Raw genomic sequence first — 23,799 nt, 5'->3', positions numbered from 1 at the left:
TCATAAATAGACCCACTTGTTGACTGTCATTCAGCATTTAGAAGCAAGCTTTTAAATTTCACCAAATTATGGTTACCCAACCAGCTTAAGCTTATCAAATTACCATAAGTGACCCCTGAATAAGCTCAAGCTTATCATATTACCTGAGATGAACCCTGTGAGGCTTTCCTTCTTTCCACTGAATCATCAGGGAGAAATTTAAACTGATCGTTTAAATCTATTCCTTCAACACTATAGGACACAGCGTTTGACAAAGAAGGTTTGTCAGGGTAGGACTTGTATCCAGAGCCTGGATAAATCTTGACACCTTCTTTTCCGTATGCTCTGACAGACTTGCGCAGATAGAAATCTTCAGAGAATGGTAAGGTAGCACTTTCTCTCTGAGCAACAAAAAATAAAAAACATGCAACACAAATGAAAGCTAGATAAGAATCAAGTTGTCAATACAATTCTCATTGTTCAGTGGGAATTGTGCAACTTGTTTCATATCATTTGTAAAAGAAGAAATAAGATTATACTTGATAAATAACTGAGGCCAAGCTGATATGTTCATGCAATCAAGATTTGTACACTTTATTATTCAATGGGAGATAACTCTAAATTAAAAAGTACACAAAAGAACATAATTCTGTTCAATGAAGTTATCCAATGTTGAATCCGTCACCTATGTTATATTACAACATTTACCTAGCTTCCATTATATTAGATGTGTAGATGTGTAATCATTCTCATTGTGGGTTTCTACTTCTATCATTTAGAGTATTAACAAATTATTAGTATTATAAAAACACTTCACAAAATTAACCAGTGTTTTAGTAAATAGTAGTTACTTCCCATATCCATCAAGAAATCACACAACTTTCAAAGACAAACACATCCAAAACATGATTCAACATTATATTTCATGGCAATTTTCCAAAAAAAAACCCAGTAATTTGGATAAAATAGTAGCCCTTTGATGTAAATTCTATGAGTTTAGATTTTTTAGTATTTCTGTATGTCAAAATGTTTTGTAGAACAAAATTTACATTTTAACAACTGTATCAAAAAAATAAGTCAAATTAATAAAAAAAAAATTTAAAATACTTAATAGCACTAAACAAATTTTAAATCATTTGATGGCATCAATTGTACAATTAATCTTATTAACATTTGAATGCTATCCATCCATAAACATGATGTCTTAAAAAATACAATAAATATTTGAATGGGAATTTTATCTAATCTTCATCATCACTATTCAATATAAAACACAATCTGTGCAAGATTTGCCATGAAAAATTGTTGAATCCAATCATTTCAAATTAAGTGCCAATAAAACAAAATTTACTTTCATTTCTAATTCAAGTATTTCTTCGTGTTGATCATCCTGAAAACATGCAAACAAACTGATTAATAAAACTGTGATGGTAAGATGCAATGGAGGGAAAAGGGGGATAACTCTTTCAACATTTCAAATGTTTACCTTCTTCATACTATCATCGAAATCATCAGTAAAATCGAGTTCGCTAGTACTGGCATCAACAGAACGGATATGTACATCAGATTGGGAATTACTCTGATCCATTCTCTCAAGAGTAGAATAATCTGCTCCAAACACGCTGTCCCCTCTAGACGTACCTTTCTCCTGGGATAACAACATGTATAGATATAGCATCTAACAATCACAGATTTATACCTAAACTGCATTTTTTTTAATTCAAATTAATTGAAACCACTTTTTAGATTAAATGTTTTATTAAAATGAGCCAAATTTTGAATATATACTTGACATATTAAACTATATATAAAGAAAAAACACATAAATGTGCATTCTTTTGCAAAATAAAATCTGTGATTATTCTGTTTGGATGTAAATGAAATAATTATATTCAAAGCAGAAAAAAAAAAAATGTACATTTAGACATATATTGATATAACAATATATGTTTTATCAAATAAAATCATAAGATAATCAAATAACAGAATACAACAACAAAAAAAGAAACTGTTACAGTGAGTTGACTGTTAGTGTTGCTCTCCACCAATTGCAATTCATTCAAAATTTTGACCCAATTGCAATTTGTTTTATAAAATCAAATTGTTCAACTGGTCAGAAATTTTAACCAACTGCTGTAGAAAACCACAGACAAGTCATGAAAGTGCAAGGTGATAAAATAAAACATACTTACAATCCTATAAGACTTTAACTCCACTTTAATGATGTTGTGACAAAATTAGTTTATCAGTTTGTATAGTTATATTATATTCATTTCCATGCTGAAGGGGAACTGTTTATTTTGAATTGCTATTAAATTGTCCAAACTAAGCTTTCATATAGTTTTTCTTTCTAAAAGTATTCTATATTTATAAGAATCACATATCATTTTAAATAAAACATCATATATTCAGTAAAATATGTGTGAAATAACAATATGCTATTGATAAGTTTTCAGGGGAGATAATCTAAAATAGTGAAGGATTGTGCCTGATATTCATATGATGAAATCATAATCTTTCAATCAGTTTAATTGAAGTCTGGAGCTGGCATGTCAGTTAACTGCTAGTAGTCTGTTGTTATTTATGTATTATTGTCATTTTGTTTATTTTCTTTGGTGTGAATTATAACATTTCATATTCAGTAAAATATGTGTAAAATTGCAATATATGTTTGTAGGAAGTTTCCATGGGGGAGATAATAACTTTTCTTTCAAAAAGTCTTTATTCAAAAGAATAATATTTTAGGTTATCTCCCCTGAAAACTTATCAATAGCATATTGTTATTTCACACATATTTTACTGAATATATGATGTTTTATTTAAATTGATATCTGATTCTTATAAATATAGAATACTTTTAGAAAGAAAAACAATATGAAAGCTTAGTTTGGACAATTTAATAGCAATTCAAAATAAACAGTTCCCCTTCAGCATGGAAATGAATATAATATAACTATACAAACTGATTAACTAATTTTGTCACAACATCATTAAAGTGGAGTTAAAGTCTTATAGGATTGTAAGTATGTTTTATTTTATCACCTTGCACTTTCACATTTTGACTGAACAATTTGTTCAATATTCTGACCAGTTGAACAATTTGGTTTAATAAAACAAATTGCAATTGGGTCAAAATTTTGAATGAGTTGCAATTGGTGGAGAGCAACACTAACAGTCAACTCACTGTAAACTAAATGTATAATTTTTTTTCAATGTAAACTGTTCTGGTAAATGTATTGTATACTGGGTCTTAAAATTCCACAAGACAAGTTTTTAAACTGATGTTGATGCCTATTGAACAATAAATCTGTAATTCAAGTATAATTTTTTTTGATATAGCTATTTTGATTGGACACCATCATGTATTTTTAGGGGTAAAATCCTGTTTTCTTGTCTGTAATCAGCAACAAGTTTGTTATATAGGTATGTGATTTCTTCCATAACGAACCATGGCCTAAAAGCATACAGTCTTATGTCTCAAACTGAGTTTACCTAGAAACACATAGCTTTATCATGTAAAATATAATCCTAATTCGCCACTACTATCATGACTATGGGGCTTATGTACCATGTGACCAAGAATAAGTAATTTTTAAGCAATCATAGGCAGCTAAACCTTCAAAAAATCTGAAAAGTAAACCTTTTTCTTTGTCAAACTAATGAATTTAATTTCCAACAAATTTGAAAGCCAATCTCTTTGTTCTGTAAATCAATGCATTTGACCGACTACAAAGTCAGTTCACCACATCAATAAACAATTGTTCTGAGTTTTGCCAAATATGAAATCTGTACCATTGAATATTTTATATAGTGGTTGTAATAACCTACCCTGGAAGAGGGAGACAAGGTGTCACCACGGAAATATTGCATCTCTGATTCATAATCAGGGTCACGTTGTAAATAAGATGGGTAGCGCATGGCTGTGCTTATTTCACTCTTGATTCTACGTCTCTGATCATCAGTGACTGGATGACGGAACTGAAACTCCTAACAAAGCAAAATATAACTATGCAATATACAATCTGTAAATGTACAATCTGTCCAGTAATGCTGTAAGAAACTTGCTAATTATGGATTCTTTTGTAAAAGTTAAAACTCAAATTTTTGGTTTGTTTATTATTACAATCCGTTTAGTCTCAACTGGACACATTTATATATTTACAAAATAATAAATAAAATAATAAAACTGCATATATATATAACTTAAAGGAACACTGTGTATGACAACATATATATATATATATATATATAACTTAAAGGAACACTGTGTATGACAACATATATATATATATATATATATAACTTAAAGGAACGCTGTGTATGACAACATATATATATATAAAAGTTTACAATATCAAGTAGAAGCATAAAACTGAATACACAGATCATTTACAAGTCTGTCAGCACTGAAACATTGGGTCTATTCATTATAAAACTAAATACACAGATCATTTACAAGTCTGTCAGCACTGAAACATCGGGTCTATTCATTATAAAACTGAATACACAGATCATTTACAAGTCTGTCAGCACTGAAACATTGGGTCTATTCATTATAAAACTGAATACACAGATCATTTACAAGTCTGTCAGCACTGAAACATCGGGTCTATTCATTATAAAACTCTCTCCATATACTGTTCTCAGTAAAGTAAATGAATGCAGACAAAGCTTCATTTTTTAAGTAGATAACTTTTTACATCATAGTCTTTGGGTCATCTAAAAAATCCTGCATTGATCAACATTGAAGTAAATCAATGTATCTTGAGACATTCATTCAAATCTTTAAAAGATTTGTATTTTCATTGGATAACCTGTTGGCTATCCCAGAATCTTTCAGAGACCAAAACTTTCATTGGATAACCTGATAGCTATATCCCAGAATCCTTTATTTTTTCACCTACCTTCATGCCTTCATAGGAAGTATCCAATGGTGATGAACTTTCACCTCTCTCCAACGAAATTGTATCCTCTCCTATAAAATGTATAATAAAGTTAGCTCATGAATTATAAACTATGACCACTAACCACATTTAATAATCTTGTATATGCATACAAAAAAATCCCAAAGTCATTAATATAAAAACGGTTGACATAATACATAATATATATACATACAGTTCCTAGAAACGAAATAGATGAAAATAATGTCTTATAATTATTCCTTCCTCTACATCTGTTAAAGAATAATAAATATACATCAAGAATTAAAGTCAGATTTCCAAATATAAGAAACGTAATAAAATTGTCCATGTAAACTTCCTTGTAAGAAGATTATCCCACATTGTCCTTATTAAGATGGCAATCCTGTAACTTGTATTGATCTGAAATGTTCTTGTTGATCATTTATGTTTGACTTCTTGATAATTGATCTTAAACAAGCACCTTGTCAAGGACACCTGCTATATCAAAGATTTTTGCAATTCAATAGATACAATTTTTTATTATCACATATAACCTTTTAACATGCCTGAATATTTGTCTTTGCCCTTTATAATTACATGTATTTAAGATTTATATTGTTCGACACTTGAATTGTACCATTATTAAGTTTGCAGTGTCCCTTCAATTCCTAAAAGCTAGACTTTTTTTATTTGTTTTTGAATTATCAGAAATTATAATTGTAGGTAAATATTAAACAATTGAAATTGAAGCTTTAAAACAAGGCCATAATTTATGATCTGCTTTTGTGATGAACATCCACCGATGGACCCCATGTCAAACTCTATGAATGAAGGTAAGAAAGTCTCTTTAAAATCCTTAGTTTAAGTTGTAATGAAATGTGTGTCATGGTGACCTATATGTGAATGTCAGTAAATGGCAGAATGGTATAGATAATTAGATATGTCCCCATCTTTAGTATGTCAAAGATAGATTCTCCTGAATGCATCCCTTACCAAGTTATATGCAGTTATTGCCAGTCTTCAAAATATATAGTCATTTTAGAACATCAAATAAAAATTCTCATACTTATAAATCAGATAAATCAATTTTATCCACCTTATTTTAAAAAGATCATCATTTAAATGAATTCTCATGAGAATTTTGTAAAGTTTGTAAATTATTAAACCTTACCTCGACTACGTCTAAAACAGTTCATGTTTTCCCTAAGGCAAGATCAGAGAGGAACATTAAAAGAGATTTAAGCCAGATCAAATAGAAACACTAAAACAGACTTTCAAAAAAACCTGATCGCTGTCAAAACAATTACAGATCAGGTACTACCGATACTTAGTAATCACCAAACATCACCTTGGCAATCGAGATGTTAAAAGGTTCTATATTTAATTTTACTCATTACAACATTTTTAAGTCTAGCGTTGTGTAAAGAGATAAGTATTTGTAGAGTCAAGCTGTTAGGATAACTTTGGCCATGCTCAGTACATCTTTTAGATCAGTCCATGCTTAGTATATTTTGTTTATAACAGATAATGGATATAGTATCAATTTTATAAACATAATTTTGTTATTACAGGTTTCCTGACCACAGGTCTGTGACCTTGCCATATTTTTAGGAAACTTGTAAAGAATCTTAGAATGGAAGATAACAGACTTTTGAGAATTTTGAGAAAGTCCAAGCTATTAAGATATTCAATACAAAAAAATTCTATGATTTTATATACTTTTTTTTATAAACTTTAGATGACTTTGATCACTTTCAATAATTTACTTAAAAGTTTACCAAATATCTTTTTTCTTATTCTTTATGAAAAATATTAAAGACAAGCTATTGTTTGAGAGAAGAATAAAAACAATTAAGAAAGCAAACAATTATTGTTCATAGAAAAATCATCCAACACACTCCTTTTTTGGGTAAACCTCTTTTTGTGAGAATCTTAATGTTTTTTTCTAGTTTTCACCAGAACCAAGAGTGGATTCAGTTATTTTTAAAAGTGAGGGTTTCAACCCAGGATAAAGGGGGGTTCTAAACATATGTCCCCATCCAAAAGTATTGGATCTGCCACTGAGTAAAGCAGAAAACAGCAAAATTTGAAGAGGGCAGTTCCCCTTTTAACATATTATTAATCATAATGGATGTGCATACGAAACTTTCTATAAATATGTTTCCTTACAAAACCATAATCCATGAGCAGTGGAGTCAGATTTATGGAATTAAAAGACTGTATTGTAATGCCTGGTAATCATCCAAAGATGGTGGGATTACAAAAATTATAAGATTTTCTTGTCTGGGTGCGTCAATTAGCTTGATAAAGCTTGATAAAGCAGGTATGGTAATAAAGCTCAGCTCTGTTTATATCTTGTATTTGTTTCTCAATATTAAATCTTATTTGCATCAGAAATATATTACACATTTTTTTATTAGCCTAATAAACAATTAAAAGACATAAAAATAAAGTCTAACTGCTAAAAATACTTTGGGCACAAAAGCATATTTGAATCTATGGACTGACTTGAGCTGTAGTGATTTGTTCATGTTCTGTAACAGATGATTTTTACTGTACATGCTCTTTATGGTTATGCATTAGCAGAAGAGGTAACTATTTTCACCTTGAATTTTGATATTTAATCAAGTTGGTAAATTTTGCCATACTTATGGTTTAATAGAAAATAAAAAATGTAACAACTTTCTGTTATTTCTTATTCAAATGCCATCTGTAAACCTTGTAAAGCTTTGCAACTAAGCTAAAAGTGCTAATTATATAATCATCAATAAAATATACCTTCATTTTCTATATTATAAATTCTTAAACTGAAATTCCTATATCCTTTTTTTTTATCCTATTTCTAGAGGAAGTATTAGTTTCTTGCTTCATCACCCTATTTCTCCTATTTTTGATTGCAAATATAAAATAATTCATTTGAATTGAGGAGTTTCTTCGTAGGACAAAGGAGTATGTTGAGATTTTTCAAAAGGATTTTTGCTGATTATATTGTATACATAGTGTTACCTTTGCTACCAACAAAACTACTGTTAACACTTCTGTAACCTGACCAGAAATAATTCAGAAAACTGTTAACACTTGTATAACCTGATCAGAAATAATTCAGAAAACTGTTAACACTTCTGCAACCTGATCAGAAATAATTCAGAAAACTGTTAACACTTCTGAAACCTGACCAGAAATAATTCAGAAAACTGTTAACACTTGTATAACCTGATCAGAAATAATTCAGAAAACTGTTAACACTTGTGTAACCTGACCAGAAATAATTCAGAAAACTGTTAACACTTGTGTAACCTGACCAGAAATAATTCAGAAAACTGTTAACACTTGTGTAACCTGACCAGTATTGATTCAGAAAACTGTTAACACTTCTGTAACCTGACCAGAAATAATTCAGAGAACTGTTAACACTTGTATAATCTGACCAAAAATAATTCAGAAAACTGTTAACACTACTGTAACCTTATCAGAGATAATTCAGAAAACTTATAGTATTTTCTGTAATCTGACCAGGAAAAAATAATGTTTCTCTATTTTGATTCAAAAACAATAAATGGGGAATGTGTCAATAGGGACACAGATGATGCCCCCACTAGCATATAATGTTATAAAGGGACATAACTCAAGAACTGTAAAACTAAAGCTTCCAAAATTTGAACTTAAACTGAGTTAAGTGGGAATAAACATTATATATACATTTCATTTCATTTATCAGTGGGAAGTAAGAATTGAATATTGCATGGTATAAAGCATTTGTTGTAATTGATGCAACTAACATTCTGGACAAAGAAAGATAGCTCCTGGTTTCAAAGAAGATTTTAAAAATTACACATTTATATTTATAGAACGGCATTTTTTACTTTTGTAAAAGGGCATTACTCTTAAACTTAAAAAAGTGATGCCACTAAAATTCACACTTGACCTGTGTTTTGTGGTAATAAGCATTGTGTATAAGTATCATAACATTTGGATGAGGCGAACTAAAGTTAGAGAATGGACACAAATTTTGGGACGTATGGACGTAAAGACGGACAAGGGTAAAACTTAATTCCATGGGGTCATAAAAATCTGATACATAACCAATTACATTAAAATAAATAAGTTAGTTCAGAAGTGACAAGGTATTAGTTAAAAAACCACCTGAGGACCAAAAATAAAGTTACCAAAAACCAAAAGGGTATAAAGGACCAAAAACAGGCTATTATTTGAACTTGGAATTATTATTTAAGAATTGGCATTATTTCTTGTGCTTGAAATTTTAAGTAAATTCCATGTTAATTCTGTACTTTAATGTTCTGAGCTGCGCACAGCACTTTCTATTACAAAGAAGATAAGACATTTTCAATAGAATGTACTGTGCCGCGCACAACACTATCTATACAAATTACATCTCATGGAAAGTGTTATAAACTGCTGAAAACATTATAATACCAAATAAACATGGAATTTATTAAAAATTTCAAGCACAAGAAATTATGCAAATTCCACAATTGAAAATAATTCCAAGTTCAAATAACAGCCTGTTAAATATATAAAACATTCTTGTGCTTGCTTGTTAACTTTGAACCCATGGCTAATGATTGTGATATATTTTGTAACTCATTCTAAAAAAATTGCAGTAATTGCTTTGCCAAAATTCAAGCTGAAGCATCATATATGTTTTCCTGTTCTGTTAATGAAGGCATTACAACGGTTCGGAATCACTTAAATATCATAAATAAACAACACAAAATAAAGGAGAAGTCATTAACACTTCAAAGAGAACATATTAAAAAGGCTTATATCACAACATCATAATGAAATAAATTGTCTAATAAAGTACTGGTATATTTAGAAATAATAATAACACTGTATGTGTGAAAGCCATAACATACATTTTCATTGGCTAAAAGTTGGAAAGTATAAAATTTGTATTTAATATAAATATTTCAATCATTAATTTCATTCAAATAATAATTCTTCGTTCAAAAAGCAGTATCATTAAAAATAGATGATAGTTTCTTTAGAGAAATTAATATGCTATGGCCTTCATATGTTTATATAATTATAAGTTGTATACCCTTATATACTGAAAACTAAAAATACAAAATTATCAAAGACATGCAATTAAAATAATTATAGTCCACGCCACAACAAGGGAGACAACACCTGACTTACTAGACTGCATTTGATTGCCCTCGTAAAATGGCAAGTTAATATGCTGTTCATATAAAGGCTTCCCAAATAATGGTGATTGGGGCAGAAAATCATCTCCTGTGGAAGATTGACACAATTTAAATTGGAAAAACAAAAGTACTGAGCGGCAAAAATGTTAAAATGTAGTAAATTCTTTAACATGTGCCATACATCATCTGAAATATACTGGTGCAAAATAACATAAAATAACCTGAAACCAGCGTAACTTGATTATATATAAAAAAAAAAAATTGTTCAAGTCAAAAATATCAATCCTGTTCTGTACTTGTATTCATTGTCAAACAATTCTTATCTCCAATATATAATATAAAATATAATTTTAATATGACCTTAGCATCTCCTTCAATTTATAAGGAGATGTTGGGTAAACATGACTGAGAAAGCACCAAAACTGATGTTCATTAAAAAACATGAGAGAGAGTTCTTGATACAATGGGGAAGTACAAATATCTCTACATAAATTTCAGTTTTCTGTAACAAAATCTTTTAGACACAAACTCCCAAACTATATAAATATTCAAAATTGGCAAGTAGATATGAATATGTTACTTTGAACTGAAGTACAAACAGCCATTGATATGTTAGCAAACCAAATGAAGAATCAAATTATTTTTAATTCATTTGGTTTGCATTTTTTAATTAGAAGTTTAGATAATTAAACATTTAAGGGAGAATAACTTGAACAAATGAAACCATAACAAATTACATAACATTCAACCATTTCACCACACTTACCAAATAAAGTCGAATCAAACGCTAAATATACACCGTAATTATTACATACTTATCCACAAAGCTTAACATTGTAACATTTAAAGATATATAAAAGATGCAAAGCCATTAATCCAAAATAAATTCTGATTATGTAATAGTGCAGAAAGTGTTAGGAATGGCTTCCCACGTCTTTTCTATATTTGTAACTAGATGGCCTATATGAACTGCCTTGAAACAAGTTATCTTCCTAAAGAAGACAAAATTCAATTCTAATAGAGGCTTCATCAAGATGGTTTCAAGACAATTTCAACTTTAAAAAGAAAAGCAAAAATAGGCTTATTCCCACTCCATAGTTTTATGTTAATTTTTGAGTTGATTACATCATTAGCTATGACAATGATTTCTTCTTGAAAGGAAAGGTTACAAATTTTAAGTTAACGTTTTTTTTCTAAAATTACTTCCTAAGCAATATGAGTAGTAGATTGAATGAATGAGTCAATCCCTTTAAGAGAGCTTCCAATATTTTCCATTTCCATCTAGCTCTATAACACACACACACATAGAATTGGATGACAAATATTTGAGTTTCATGGTTTATTATAGGATTTTGTTAAAAGCTAACACCATTTTGCAATTATATATATAGCTACTGTGAATTGTGCTGTTAATTTCTCCAGTGACTATTAAAACTAAAAAAGTATTTAAAATAGTTAAAATACTAAACAGAGGAATATTATCAGAAACTTTCACTGGAGTTTTATAGGATAGATCTAGCTTGGAAAATTACTTTGACTTTTGTTACCTGATTCAGATATCCCTCTTAAAAATAATTCCATATATTAAACTTTTATTCCCCCAAAACATTGCCATTTAAATCTGATGCATCAGGTAACAATATAATCTAGCATTAGGTTTAGGACACAGCAACATAAAGTAGCTGCATCTTCCTCACCAAATGAACTGAGTTCACTCAACCATGATGTCCTGAATTCACTAGACCTTACACTGCTTCTACCTAACAGCAAAGTATTAAGTTAAATGCATTACACATTCAAATTCACACCCCTGACACAAATCACACTCAAATATTTTAGTTGTCCGTTAAAGTCCCAATCACTTCAACAAATATGTGTGGTGAACAAAAAATACACTTTATCATGTTTTTATAATTTTATTTATGATTTTCATTTAACAAAATCTGTACAATTGGTTTTGATTTTTCTTTAAAACACATGTTTAACACAAAGTTTTTTAGAATGATATCTTTCATGCCTTCACTAGATGTGAATTTCTCCTGATAATTTTGTTTACCGTTGATCATCACACATATAAGGTAATCTGCTCAAAATGTGATCAATCGTGGAAAGTCTCAATGTCTCACCATCAACTATATCTTCTTCATATTAAAATAACATATTTTATTTCCTTATATTTCAAAAAATGTCCCCCTATTTATATTATGTTTACAAGTTCTGTATAAACTTGATGATAAATATTCTCTTTTTTTGTATTTATTCATATTGAAAGATAAAAAGAAATCCTTGTTATAATTTATGTTTTTCTTAAATCTAAAATCTGATTATTACCAGTACATACAGGATCAGAACATGCCTATTCAGACAAAAATACACAATATAATATCTCAAACTTTTTCCAAGCAAGTTATTTCTTTTTAAAAAGATAGGGAGCTTGCATTCTCTATCAAACAATAGTATTAACATAACATGATGCCATGGAAACTAAATAAACATTAATGGCGTCCTTACCTCCTTCATCTTCTGAATCAGATAGTAATGTCTCCTGCATGGTTTCTGGAGATACGACCTTGTATTTGTCCTCTGCTGTGGGAATGGTTTCCGTTACCTCGGTTACACCAGCTAGAGTATCAACAACTGATATGTAACCAAGGCGTTGTGCAATGGAAAGAGCTGTTTGTCCATTCTGGAAATATAAACAGATTTATTTAACTATTTGCAGTCTTTCAAAAGAATTTCAAAGGAGAATTTGGTAAAAAAAAAAAAAAAATTTAAACCAATAATGAAATAATAGGCATACAAGATCATGCATGCTGAATGGCAGGCATTTCAAGAAAAAAAACTTGTTAAAGATTTGAAGTTATGATAGCCTAAATATACATTTATAGAGTATATATTGCTGAATGATTGATAAATCAATTAAATAATAAATTGTTTCTTCAAATCAAATAAAACAAAAATATCTTTTACAGAAGTCTAAATGATATCTGGTAAATAGAGAAACATACATACACATATGAACCTCAATGTTATCATATAAAGACTATTTAGTTATTCAGTATGAAATTGAGTAGAGCTGGTGTATGTAAATGTATGAAGGATGGTTTAACCAAATTCTATTCATTATCCTTAAGCAAAATAGACAATAACAAACCTATTAAACTCTAAGGTATTCATAGTACAATCACAATAAAGGCTGCCATCTTCAGGGAAAAAATCAAATGTACAATAATAACCAGCCCACCATCACAGTCCTGGCTCGTTTAGAACTTATTTTGTTTCACAATACCTCCCACTTCTATGATAGTAACTTATGGTTTATTGAGAAATTAGTGTTGAAAACTTGATTATTTATTGATTGGTAAGACAAGACATTTTCCTATCCGCAGTAAATTACCAGTGTTCTAAATTATTAATTTTAATACCATCATACTAGGGGAGATAATTCTATCATAAACTAAAGATAGTCTTAGTTTTAATTTAGATCATTGTATGAAATTTACACTTGGATCAAAACAGTTTTTTAAATACCTCAAAGGGACCTCAAATTGAAACCTTCTTTTTTTCCATATCTTATTCTCCCCTAGGATTTTAGAGCACGATTGGGCTCTGACCTGAGTTCATCAGAACTGTAATTCAAATAACCTACTTATATAGCCCTTTGGTAGTAAAAGTTTTTGGTTTTTTTTATGACAAGTACTTGATGTAATTCTTAACATGAAATCATTCTCAATCATTAATACCGATATTAAACAGACAAACTTACATTAGAAACAGCATTTGGTGAAGCTTTGTTTTTCAGTAAGAGATTGACAACTTGTACATGTCCTTGTTGAGCTGCTTGGTGTAGTGGTGTGTAGCCAAGCTATAAGAAAAGATAGTATTTGTATAAATAACTTGCAATTTGACATACTATTCTTTTGGCCAAATGACTTAATTTGAAATGATCACTTATTGAAAATTTCATCATGTGAAGAAAATCAGGTGAAAAGATGGATAACTTATTCAAGAACAGCAAAAGGAATTACTTTTTTTTCCATTCTATTTTCTTTAATAATATTCCAACCTTATATTTTTCTTTAATATAACAAGAACTCAAAATTACACATATGTATTACAATGAAAAAGAACTCAAAATAAAGTCAACATGGTAATAATAATCAAAAAACCTTTATTGTTGAAAATACAATTTATTATATGGTACATCTACTTAACTAAACTGAATATTGATAAAACATAACAGTAACTCACCTTGGTTGTAGCACTGACGGAAGCTTCATGCTCCAAGAGGAAGCGAACCATATTAATCTGTCCAAAGTGACATGAAGTGTGTAAAGGGGTGTATCCAGCCTACAATACATATAATATAGAAATTAGTTTCATCTTTTTGTAGAAGGTATCTTTACATATTAGTTATCATAATTATAAAGACAAACTTTACAATCATTAAACTTCAAATTTTTATTCTTACCACAGCCCTTTCTATAATTCCTCAGATCCAAATAGTGTAGTGGTATGGTCAGTGGTATTAGAGGACAAGGTCATTATAACAGTATACAAATCTATTAAGAACTCAATATACAACTGAATCCAAAATAGTTTTTAACTTTCTGCATCAGTAATCTTTTCCAGTGTTTTTCTTAAAACATCATTAAGGAGCATACTATTTCCAAATAATTACATTAGATGTATGTTTCATTATAATACGTTATTCTGATTGGCTAACTGCACATCACATGTTATTCCGTAAGCAATTGCATTAGACAATAAAATTTATCATTCATGATGACACAAGGTCCCACAATAAAGTGCACAGTTGAATTAAATAAAACTTGATAAAAATCGTGTTTTCATGATCCTAACTAAAAAATGTAATTATAAGTATTGAATGCTTCTTTTTGTAATTTTATAGGGTTGTAAAAGCGTTGACCGTGCGTACATTTTTAGAATGAAGCGCGAAATGTACTTAGGTCAACGCTTTTACACCCCAATAAATTTACAAAAAGAAGCATTCAATTCTTAACTAATTTGTAAATAGGATTTTACAAAAAATTTAATAACTGTACTTTGTAACATCTGGTCAAGTCCCACGGAGGTCATTTGCTGAAACTAATGTATTAGCCATTTACAAAACACATTATTTATATCTTTAGTCACTCAATGAATCTTAATGGGTTACTTCCAGCACAACAGTTTTTCCTCAACTGGCATCACAACCTAAAGACCTATACAATTTATTCTGACAGATTGCACAATTATAATGTTAATATATCACCAACCTTAGTTTGTGGGTCAATTTCTGAGCCATATTTGACCAATACTTCAGCAACATTGACTTTGTCTTCTTGAGCAGCAAGGTGCATTGGTGTTAATCCATTCTAAAAATAGAAAAGGGGGAAAGATATAGAAAACATATATTCACCGAGGATAAATCGGCTAAAATAGGAACACGCAATTGTAAATGAGAATATTAAGTCATTACTGGTACTAACCTTACAAAACTTTTCATATCTATGTTTTGGTACTAACATTAGTGTAACTGTAGCTACTTTAACTTTGGAAATAACAGCAAAAAAGTATTGCGCAAGTTCAATTTACATGAGCTTTGACACCAGATTTATACTTGTAATAATCTAGGTCTGACAATAACTTACATGAGCTTTGGCACCAACATTAGATTTATGTTCTAGTAGAAGAGAAACCATGTCTGTGTGACCTTCTTGTGCAGCTAAGTGAAGAGGAGAGAAACCATTCTGTAAAAAACAATGTCATAAAAATCTTAGTAATCGAAATGCTTGTGAGCTCTGAAGGAAGATTGCATTCATTTAACAATGGGAACAAAAAAATAAGCATTGCATTGTATAAACATAGGAAGGTAATGCTGTGAATTGTTTCATCTACAAGAATGGGCAAAGGAAGATAACTCTAACTTTAAATGTTACTAGATCATACACCATGCACAATTTAATGGTTATACACATACACATCATTTGAATATTTGAGCATGGATTTCACTGATAAATTTCTTGAATGGATAGGATTTATAGAATACTGTGCTCAATGCACTGTGTTTCATCTCAATAGTAGGGATATATTCTGGAATATTGAACTTTTAACTATCCACAAAATGACTGTAATCTTAACCCCCTGAAAACCTTTATAAAAAGTGAATTAAATTTGTACTTATTGAAACTGAATGGAACCAGATATTGTTTTGATTTTCACTTTAAATAGTTTATCTCTTGTTGTATTCACTAAAGAAGTTTTAGGTAGACGTTCAACCTTTTGCATATTTATGACTTTAAACTTCAATTTTAATTTTCTAAACTATTTAGAATCGACCATACCTTTGATTCAGCGTTAGGATCAGCATTAAACTCCAGTAGTGTAGTAGCTATATCCATCTGGTTCTTCTTGGCAGCAATGTGAAGAGGTGTATAACCATTCTGAATAATATTATCATTATATACAGTTAAAATTAGTTTATAGATTTAGTGAAAGTCCCAATTATTTCCTAGATTGTATGAAATATAACAATTTTTCCAACAATCTTATCTTTCCAAAAATCTATTAAATTTTTTTAATATATAGGTCAGAGTTGTCCCAATACAAGGGAAATTTACCATCATAATACCATGATACTTCATCCTACAATTTCGTTTGTTTTTGTTCTCTTTGTTTATACCACCAAAATTGTAAAAAATATTCTAAATTATATCATTTATTGGTTCAAATGTATAAGATAAAAGCTGTAGAATAATACTATGTTTCATTACAAGAAAACACAACCTTATACAAACAGATTTATAACAATTTTTATACCTTAGCTGTGCAATGTGGTGATGCCTTGTGGTCCAACAGTAGAAAAGCTACATTAGAATGATTGTAATGTGTAGCCACATGTAGAGGGGTCAGACCGTTCTTTCCTTGGACATCTGGATTAGCTCCCTTTTGTAGGAGTAGACTTGCAACTTTAATATTGCCATATTTGGCTGCAATATGCAGTGGTGTGAATCCTTTCTGTAAAACAATTCAAGTTATTTGTTAGAATTTTCTTGTCAGGTTTACATGTTGATTTTTAAAAGTGATTGTTATTTGAACTTCTGTATAAGAAGCATTTACTTACTAATGAAGTGAATTTTCTTCTACTGTGTGCCCATTACATAAAAATGTGTCTGCATATAAAAATAATGTGGAATTCTCAATCATTTGACTAATTTGGTAACAGTATACCAAATTGTGAAGCTCTTTACTTTGTATACACCACTGGTTATTAGACATACCTTAGTGGTAAGACCATGTGATGCTCCATGATCCAACAAGACAGAAGCTACTTCTTCATTTCCTTCTTTAGCAGCAATGTGTAATGGTGTGTATAAATCCTTGGTGACAGCATCAGCATTGGCTCCATGTTGTAACAGTAAAGTCACATTGTCAACATTACCAAGTCTTGCGGCTATGTGTAGAGGTGTTTGTTGTTCCTGGAAAATAATGGAATATTTGTTAAACATGTCAAAAAGAAATCACTGACTTCATTAGTTGGTCTATTTCGGTACAAATTCCATTTTTGTTTTATTTATGTAGATATCACTTCAGCAATCAGAGAAAAGGTAAAAAAAAAAAAAAAACACATTTCCTACATTAAATTGTTACTTAAATAATTAAAAAATGTTCAGTCTTTGCCAAGTGTTTATAATCATTTTATTTATGGTTACAAAAAGCAAAAAATTGAAACAAATTTATTTTCAAATTCCATGTTATGAAACAGATGCTTTATAAAGCCAAAACAGCATAGCACTGATTTAGCATGTTAAAAGTATGATTAGTTATATAGTAAACAATTTAAGTAAAACTACAGAAAAAAATAAACTAGTTTTTTAAATTTCTAAGATATATTTGTTAATCTGAATAACAATTAAAATTTTCATATCTGTCCATGATACATTTTTATATAATCTGAAACAAGAATGTGTCCAAAAGTACACGGATGCCCCACTTGCACTATCCTTTTCCATGTTCCATGGACTGTAAAAATTGGGTAATAATCTAATTTGGCATTAAAATTAGAAAGATTATATTATAGGGAGCATATGTACTAAGTTTCAAGTTGATTGGACTTCAATTTCATCAAAAACTACCTTGACCAAAAACTTTAACCTGAAACTCCCACTTTCATTGTCTATGTATAGTGAACTGTGAAATTGGGGTCAAAAGTCTAATTTGGCATTAAAATTAGAAAGATCATATCATAAGCAACAAGTGTACTAAGTTTCAAGTTGATTGGAATTCAGCTTCATCAAAAACTACCTTGACCAAAAACTTTAACCTGAAACTCCTCCTTTCATTTTCTATGTTCAGTGGACCGTAATATTGGGGTCAAAAGTCTAATTTGGCCTAAAAATTAGAAAGATCATATCATAAGCAACAAGTGAACTAAGTTTCAAGTTGATTGGACTTCAGCTTCATCAAAAACTACCTTGACCAAAAACTTTAACCTGAATGGACGCACAGATGAACCAACGGACGAACGAATGAACGGAAGCACAGACCAGAAAACATAATGCCCCTCTACTATCGTAGGTGGAGCATAAAAAAATCTACAAATAAATATATCCTATTAGTATGTTAGGAATTTCAATTTTTTTATGTACACATTTCTGTCTGAAAGTGAATGTATATTTAAATTAGATAAGATTTATATACCTATTTTGAAACTAAATATATATGAAATTAACAGAAAAGTGAAATTAAAAGACTGTAATATACATATTGATATTTTTTAGTAAAAGGTAGTTTTGTCTTAGTTAGTCATAATGTTGTCCGTGTTGGGAATAGTTTTGTCAACTATTTGAAACACAAAAGAAACAAAGTCTTTAAGGTCTTGTGACCTTTTGGTCAATTTATGTATCAGTATCTTAAAAAGTGATTTCTTGGAAAAAAGTGATTCAAAAACATGCATGATTTAAAATCTACAAAATGTTGTAAAGGAATTAATGTTTTGCTGGTACAAAAAGTGGCAGAATGCTTTAAATGATTGTTTAAGAGCAATAATTTCTTTTGAAAGTCATATGAATGGTAACATAGTTCAAATAGAACAATTTTCATAAATAGACATGTTTTAAAGTAAAAGTAAAACAATTGCATTAAGCAGAATAACATGAAGTTAAAATCAATGTTATATTTTCAATTAACATTTCCTATTTGAAGAAATTATACTCAGCGAAAAATTAATAGCCTTACGATACAGAAATGTGTGTTTTATCATCACTGAAACTTCATGCATTTTGAAAGGCAGTAACTGTACATTTATTTTCAGCAATAACTAGCTTTGCTTATTATGTCAGGAAAATGCACATTTTGCAGACAGGATATTTTGTAATGTTGGGGCTTGAAATATTTAACAATTTGTAGACATGAGAGAACTGGAAGCAAATGGTTAGGTTTGACAGATCTACAGGTTTTCTATACCTACATTTTCTATATAATATTTCTGAAAATAATATAATCAAACATTTGGTTTATCACAAAGGTAAAGCTGTAATATGTGCAGACATTTATTGTGTAATAAATAACAAACTAGTTCTCTGCAATGAAAAAGGTCTATTAGATTGATCACTTTCGCAATCTAAGACAGGTATCCCCCATGACTTTCTGTATAAAAGACTTACGGTAATATGTTAAAATACATGTATTAGTTTACAATGGTACCCCCTGGGTAATTGCAATGACAAAATTCTCAATCCGGTTGCAATGATAAATTAAAACTTAGATATATTTTTCAGAGAGTCTATCCCTAAAGATTTCTAAAACAAATCAACAGACAAAGAGATTCATGGAGGCAATACATATAATGTGTAGCAAATTAGCACAAACAGCTTTCCATGAGAAAATCAATAGATAACAATCCTTATCACTTATTAGACCAGAGCTGATCAATACTGTCGACATTATTCAAACAATTTTATGATATACATATTAATGACCACATCTGGATAATGAAGTTTACGTAATATTAGTGTTTCCTGTTGTATAATACATTACCAGAAATGTCAATTACCAAAACATAATTTGTCTGGTGAACTGTTAGCTAGGGAGATATAAAAGTACAATAATCACTTGTTTATATGGATGACATGAAAAATGGCTCCAAGGGTATAGAGAAAAGCAAGAATTATATACTATTTTCATCAAGTTGTTCTACATACAAGAGGCTAAATTAAGAATATGGAAATAGGAATGTATCAAAGACTGTAATGCTAAATTAATGGTCATGTCTTAACTTTTTTCTAACTTTTTTGCCTAATATATTCCGTTTTATTGTCAAGTCCAGGGAGTTAACTGTAAAATTTAGTACCTTACATAATCCATACTGATTGATCTTATTGTGAATGACACCGAGCAAGAATCTCTGTAATACATTTCTAATTTCTTTTGGTACTTCCTTTTATAGTTTTGTAAGTACAGTGAAATTCAGAATTGGAAGATTATAATGGTTTTGCTGACTAATTTTAATCCTAAAGAGTATTTAGTGTATACATTTCCTGATACAAGAAATCAGCTATGAAAGGTTACCAGTACGATTTAACTGAAACTTGCAGCGTTCTGTTGTTGGTCTGTCCTATATGGAATTTCATGATTTGAATCTTGATGAATGAAAAAATGTATTTGTCTGGGCATTATAATTTATGTAAATAAAAAGAAATTAAACAAGTTGGTACACAAGTAATGAACTGTATCTTCTTCTCACAAATTCTTAAAATTTTATCTTCCTGATAACAGAATGAAACGGACTGTGCAAGCTTACAAGATCTTTGAAATCTAAAGCTGAATTCATTGATTACTAACTGAACAGGCCAACTTGTATCTTTAAAATCGATTATAAAAACATGTTATGTTACCAAATCTGACAACAGATAAATGTATTTGAAGTTTGGATTCTGATTTTGTTATTTTTCTACTTTTCTTTGCAATTGCTTTTGTTTGCATCTTGATTTCTTTTTTACATTGCACCCCTTTCTTTTAGAATACTCAATTTAAGAAAATGTTATCTACAACACAACACCAATCTAAGGGAAATTTGTACAACATAAACCAGTTTTATAGTTGAGTACAGTATATCTTACTCTAGCTCTTGCATCCACGGTTGCTCCATTTCTGAGTAAGATTCTGATGATGTCTGTTTGGTTAGCTCTGGCTGCCAGATGTAGGGATGTCTCTCCACGGACTGTGGGATGGTCTGGACTGGCATTGTTTTGGATTAGACTAATCACAATATTCATATGTCCCATGAAGGAGGCCACATGTAAAGGTGTTAGTCCAGACTACAAATTAAGTGATAACAGGTTATTATAATGGAATACAGGGTATTATAAAGGATACACTGAGGAGCATTAGGTCATGCTTCAATCCAAAAAAAGGAATAAAGATGTAAAGCTAGACTATTTCTCTAGAGACTTTCTCTATTCTTATGGATAAAAGGGGGATGGAGTATTTCCCTTTAAGCATTTTATGACTATGTACAATGCAATCAAGTGAAATGATAGTGAAGATTTCGCAGAAAAACACCTCTTAAAAAAATGTAGAATATAATATAAGGACAATTTTCTTATATTTTATAAATTCATAAGCTCTTTTACCAGTAATAATTACATATACATCATGTAACCAAAATATTAATGTACTGGAAAATACTGGAACAATCCCCTCCCTTTTTCCTCAAGTATGACATCACTGAATGTTTTTTTACTTTTTCTAGAGCAATACAACAGGTGCCAAATAAAAGCATGAACTGCTTTCTCCTTTGGATCAATTGGTGTGATTTTAACTCAGCACAGAGCATTTCTGTTAACAGAACAATGTGTAAACAACAATGTGTAATTCTACAAACCTCAGTGGTGGCTTGTATCGATGCTCCATATTTCAGAAGAAGTTCAACGACCTTGATTCTGTTTTTCTTACAAGCAATGTGTAGTGGTGTGAATCCATTCTGAAATATCAATATCAAAATGTCATAGAACTGTTATGATACATTGTCATAATATGTTGTTAAATTGCCATAATCAGGTATGATCCGATAGAAATTTTGTACTTCATATGAACATGTAAATGAAAGGTTCATCTTTACCAATGAACTCTTCAGAAATAGGTATTGGAAATTTACAAATCAAAGAGTGAGATGTGAAAGTAATAATTCATTCTTCAATTTGTTCCATTCCTTTGTCAGCCATATTTATTTTTTGGTTTATAGTATTGGTATAATTCAGGGTGTTGGTTGTATCTTTTGAATTGCTTCATATTCTGTCATGACAGTGCCCTTTAAAGCTAAGAATACAGATTGGTTTTTGTTTCAGAAAATGATTAATTTTCGTTTATTTCCAAAAATATGCAAATTATATGCAAATTGACCCCATGCAAATTGACCCCAACAGTTGTTAGGTGGGAGTGAATCTGATCTTGGTTAAGCAGTCTACAGAAAGTCATTTGGACCAAAAATACAGAATTTCACGATTTTTTCCGATTTTTTTACTTCAAATGGACCTGAAACAGGAAAAAGTCGTTTCAATAATAATTACGATCAGTAGTTATATGCCTGCGGGTTTGCACTATTTTTCCAAGTTTTAGGCCTCTGAACTTCCTGTGTAAGACACAGAAGGGAAGCCCAGCCCTCCAGAATTTCATCTGATTTCAAATTTCCAAGTCCTATTTGTGCTCAAAATGCAATTAATACATGAGAAACATGACTATAGATAGCCTCAGATTGACGGAACATGCATGACTTTTGAAAAAAGTATCATAAAGCTGACTTCTAAAAGTATAGAATGCCATTGGAGCCAAATAACTGTGGTCTGGGTATGCCCCTCATATGACGGGTACAGCATGGTAAGGGTTAACAAACCAAAAAAAAAAAAAAAAATTTAAAGTTTTTTTGAGCTTATCCGTGTATTTGGAGGCCTTACTATAAACCCATTCTAACCCAAAATAAGATGAAAAAACAACCAAACTGGAGCTAAAACTGGAAAAAATTTGGTTTCTACCATCAAGGGCCTTAACACTTACCATGCTTAATTGTTTTCTGAAAATGCCCCAAAGTTTGTCATCAGGTGCAAAAAGCGTCAATTTTGACGATTGTTTGTCCTGTATCTTGCCCAAGAAGATCTAGGGATGTTGGTAAAGGTATCCAGCTGTAGTCTGCATGTAGAGTGGACCCCAGTTAACAAATTGACCCCAACAGTTGTTAGGTGGGAGTGAATCTGATCTTGGTTCAGCAGTCTACAGAAGGTCATTTGGATCAAAAATACAGAATTTCACAATTTTTTTCCAATTTTTTACTTCAAATGGTCCTGAAACCAGAAGTAGTCGTTTTCTATGCGTATTTCAGTAATAATTACGATCAGTAGTTATATGCCTGCGGGTTTGCACTATTTTTGCAAGTTTTAGGCCTCTGAACTTCCTGTGTAAGACACACAAGGGAAGCCCAATCCCCCCAGAAAACTGAGTTTCATCCAATTTCAATTTTCTAAGTCCATATTTGTGCTCAAAATGCAATTAATACATGAGAAACATGACTATAGATAATCTCAGGTTGACGGAACATGCATGACTTTTGAAATAAGTATCATAAAGCCGACTTATAAAAGTATGGAATGCTATTGGGTACGCCCGTCATATGACAGGTATCGCATGGTAAGGGTTAAAGCTGACAGTGATGTTAAATTGTTGACATCCTTATCCTTTGGTCTTTAGTGGAT

The 23,799-nt window shown here is 30.3% G+C and overlaps 1 protein-coding gene across 50 annotated transcripts in view; it reads right to left on the bottom strand.

Annotated features, from left to right (window-relative positions):
• LOC139489457 (uncharacterized) overlaps positions 1-23,799 on the bottom strand; it is a 169,084-nt gene that overhangs the window by 94,880 nt on the left and 50,405 nt on the right. For 12 of the 50 annotated variants that reach the window (XM_071275809.1, XM_071275813.1, XM_071275827.1 and 9 more), the window contains 14 exons: positions 21,939-22,037; positions 21,175-21,372; positions 17,335-17,532; positions 16,874-17,071; positions 16,399-16,497; positions 15,706-15,804; positions 15,331-15,429; positions 14,303-14,401; positions 13,818-13,916; positions 12,563-12,737; positions 4,884-4,954; positions 3,808-3,966; positions 1,466-1,627; positions 144-380 (listed from right to left, as the gene is read on the bottom strand). In XM_071275809.1, coding sequence (XP_071131910.1) covers positions 144-380; positions 1,466-1,627; positions 3,808-3,966; positions 4,884-4,954; positions 12,563-12,737; positions 13,818-13,916; positions 14,303-14,401; positions 15,331-15,429; positions 15,706-15,804; positions 16,399-16,497; positions 16,874-17,071; positions 17,335-17,532; positions 21,175-21,372; positions 21,939-22,037 — 1,992 coding nt within the window. Of the gene's footprint in view, positions 1-143; positions 381-1,465; positions 1,628-3,807; positions 3,967-4,883; positions 4,955-7,889; positions 7,929-10,043; positions 10,140-11,748; positions 11,812-12,562; positions 12,738-13,817; positions 13,917-14,302; positions 14,402-15,330; positions 15,430-15,705; positions 15,805-16,398; positions 16,498-16,873; positions 17,072-17,334; positions 17,533-19,523; positions 19,542-21,174; positions 21,373-21,938; positions 22,038-23,799 lie in introns of all 50 variants that reach the window. The other 38 variants (XM_071275830.1, XM_071275792.1, XM_071275793.1 and 35 more) reach the window with 11 other exon arrangements.

This window comes from Mytilus edulis, chromosome 9 (assembly GCF_963676685.1).
Source record: "Mytilus edulis chromosome 9, xbMytEdul2.2, whole genome shotgun sequence".
Classification (NCBI taxonomy): domain Eukaryota; kingdom Metazoa; phylum Mollusca; class Bivalvia; order Mytilida; family Mytilidae; genus Mytilus; species Mytilus edulis.
Note: the sequence above shows the minus strand (reverse complement) of the source record. Positions and strands in the feature narration are given on the sequence as shown.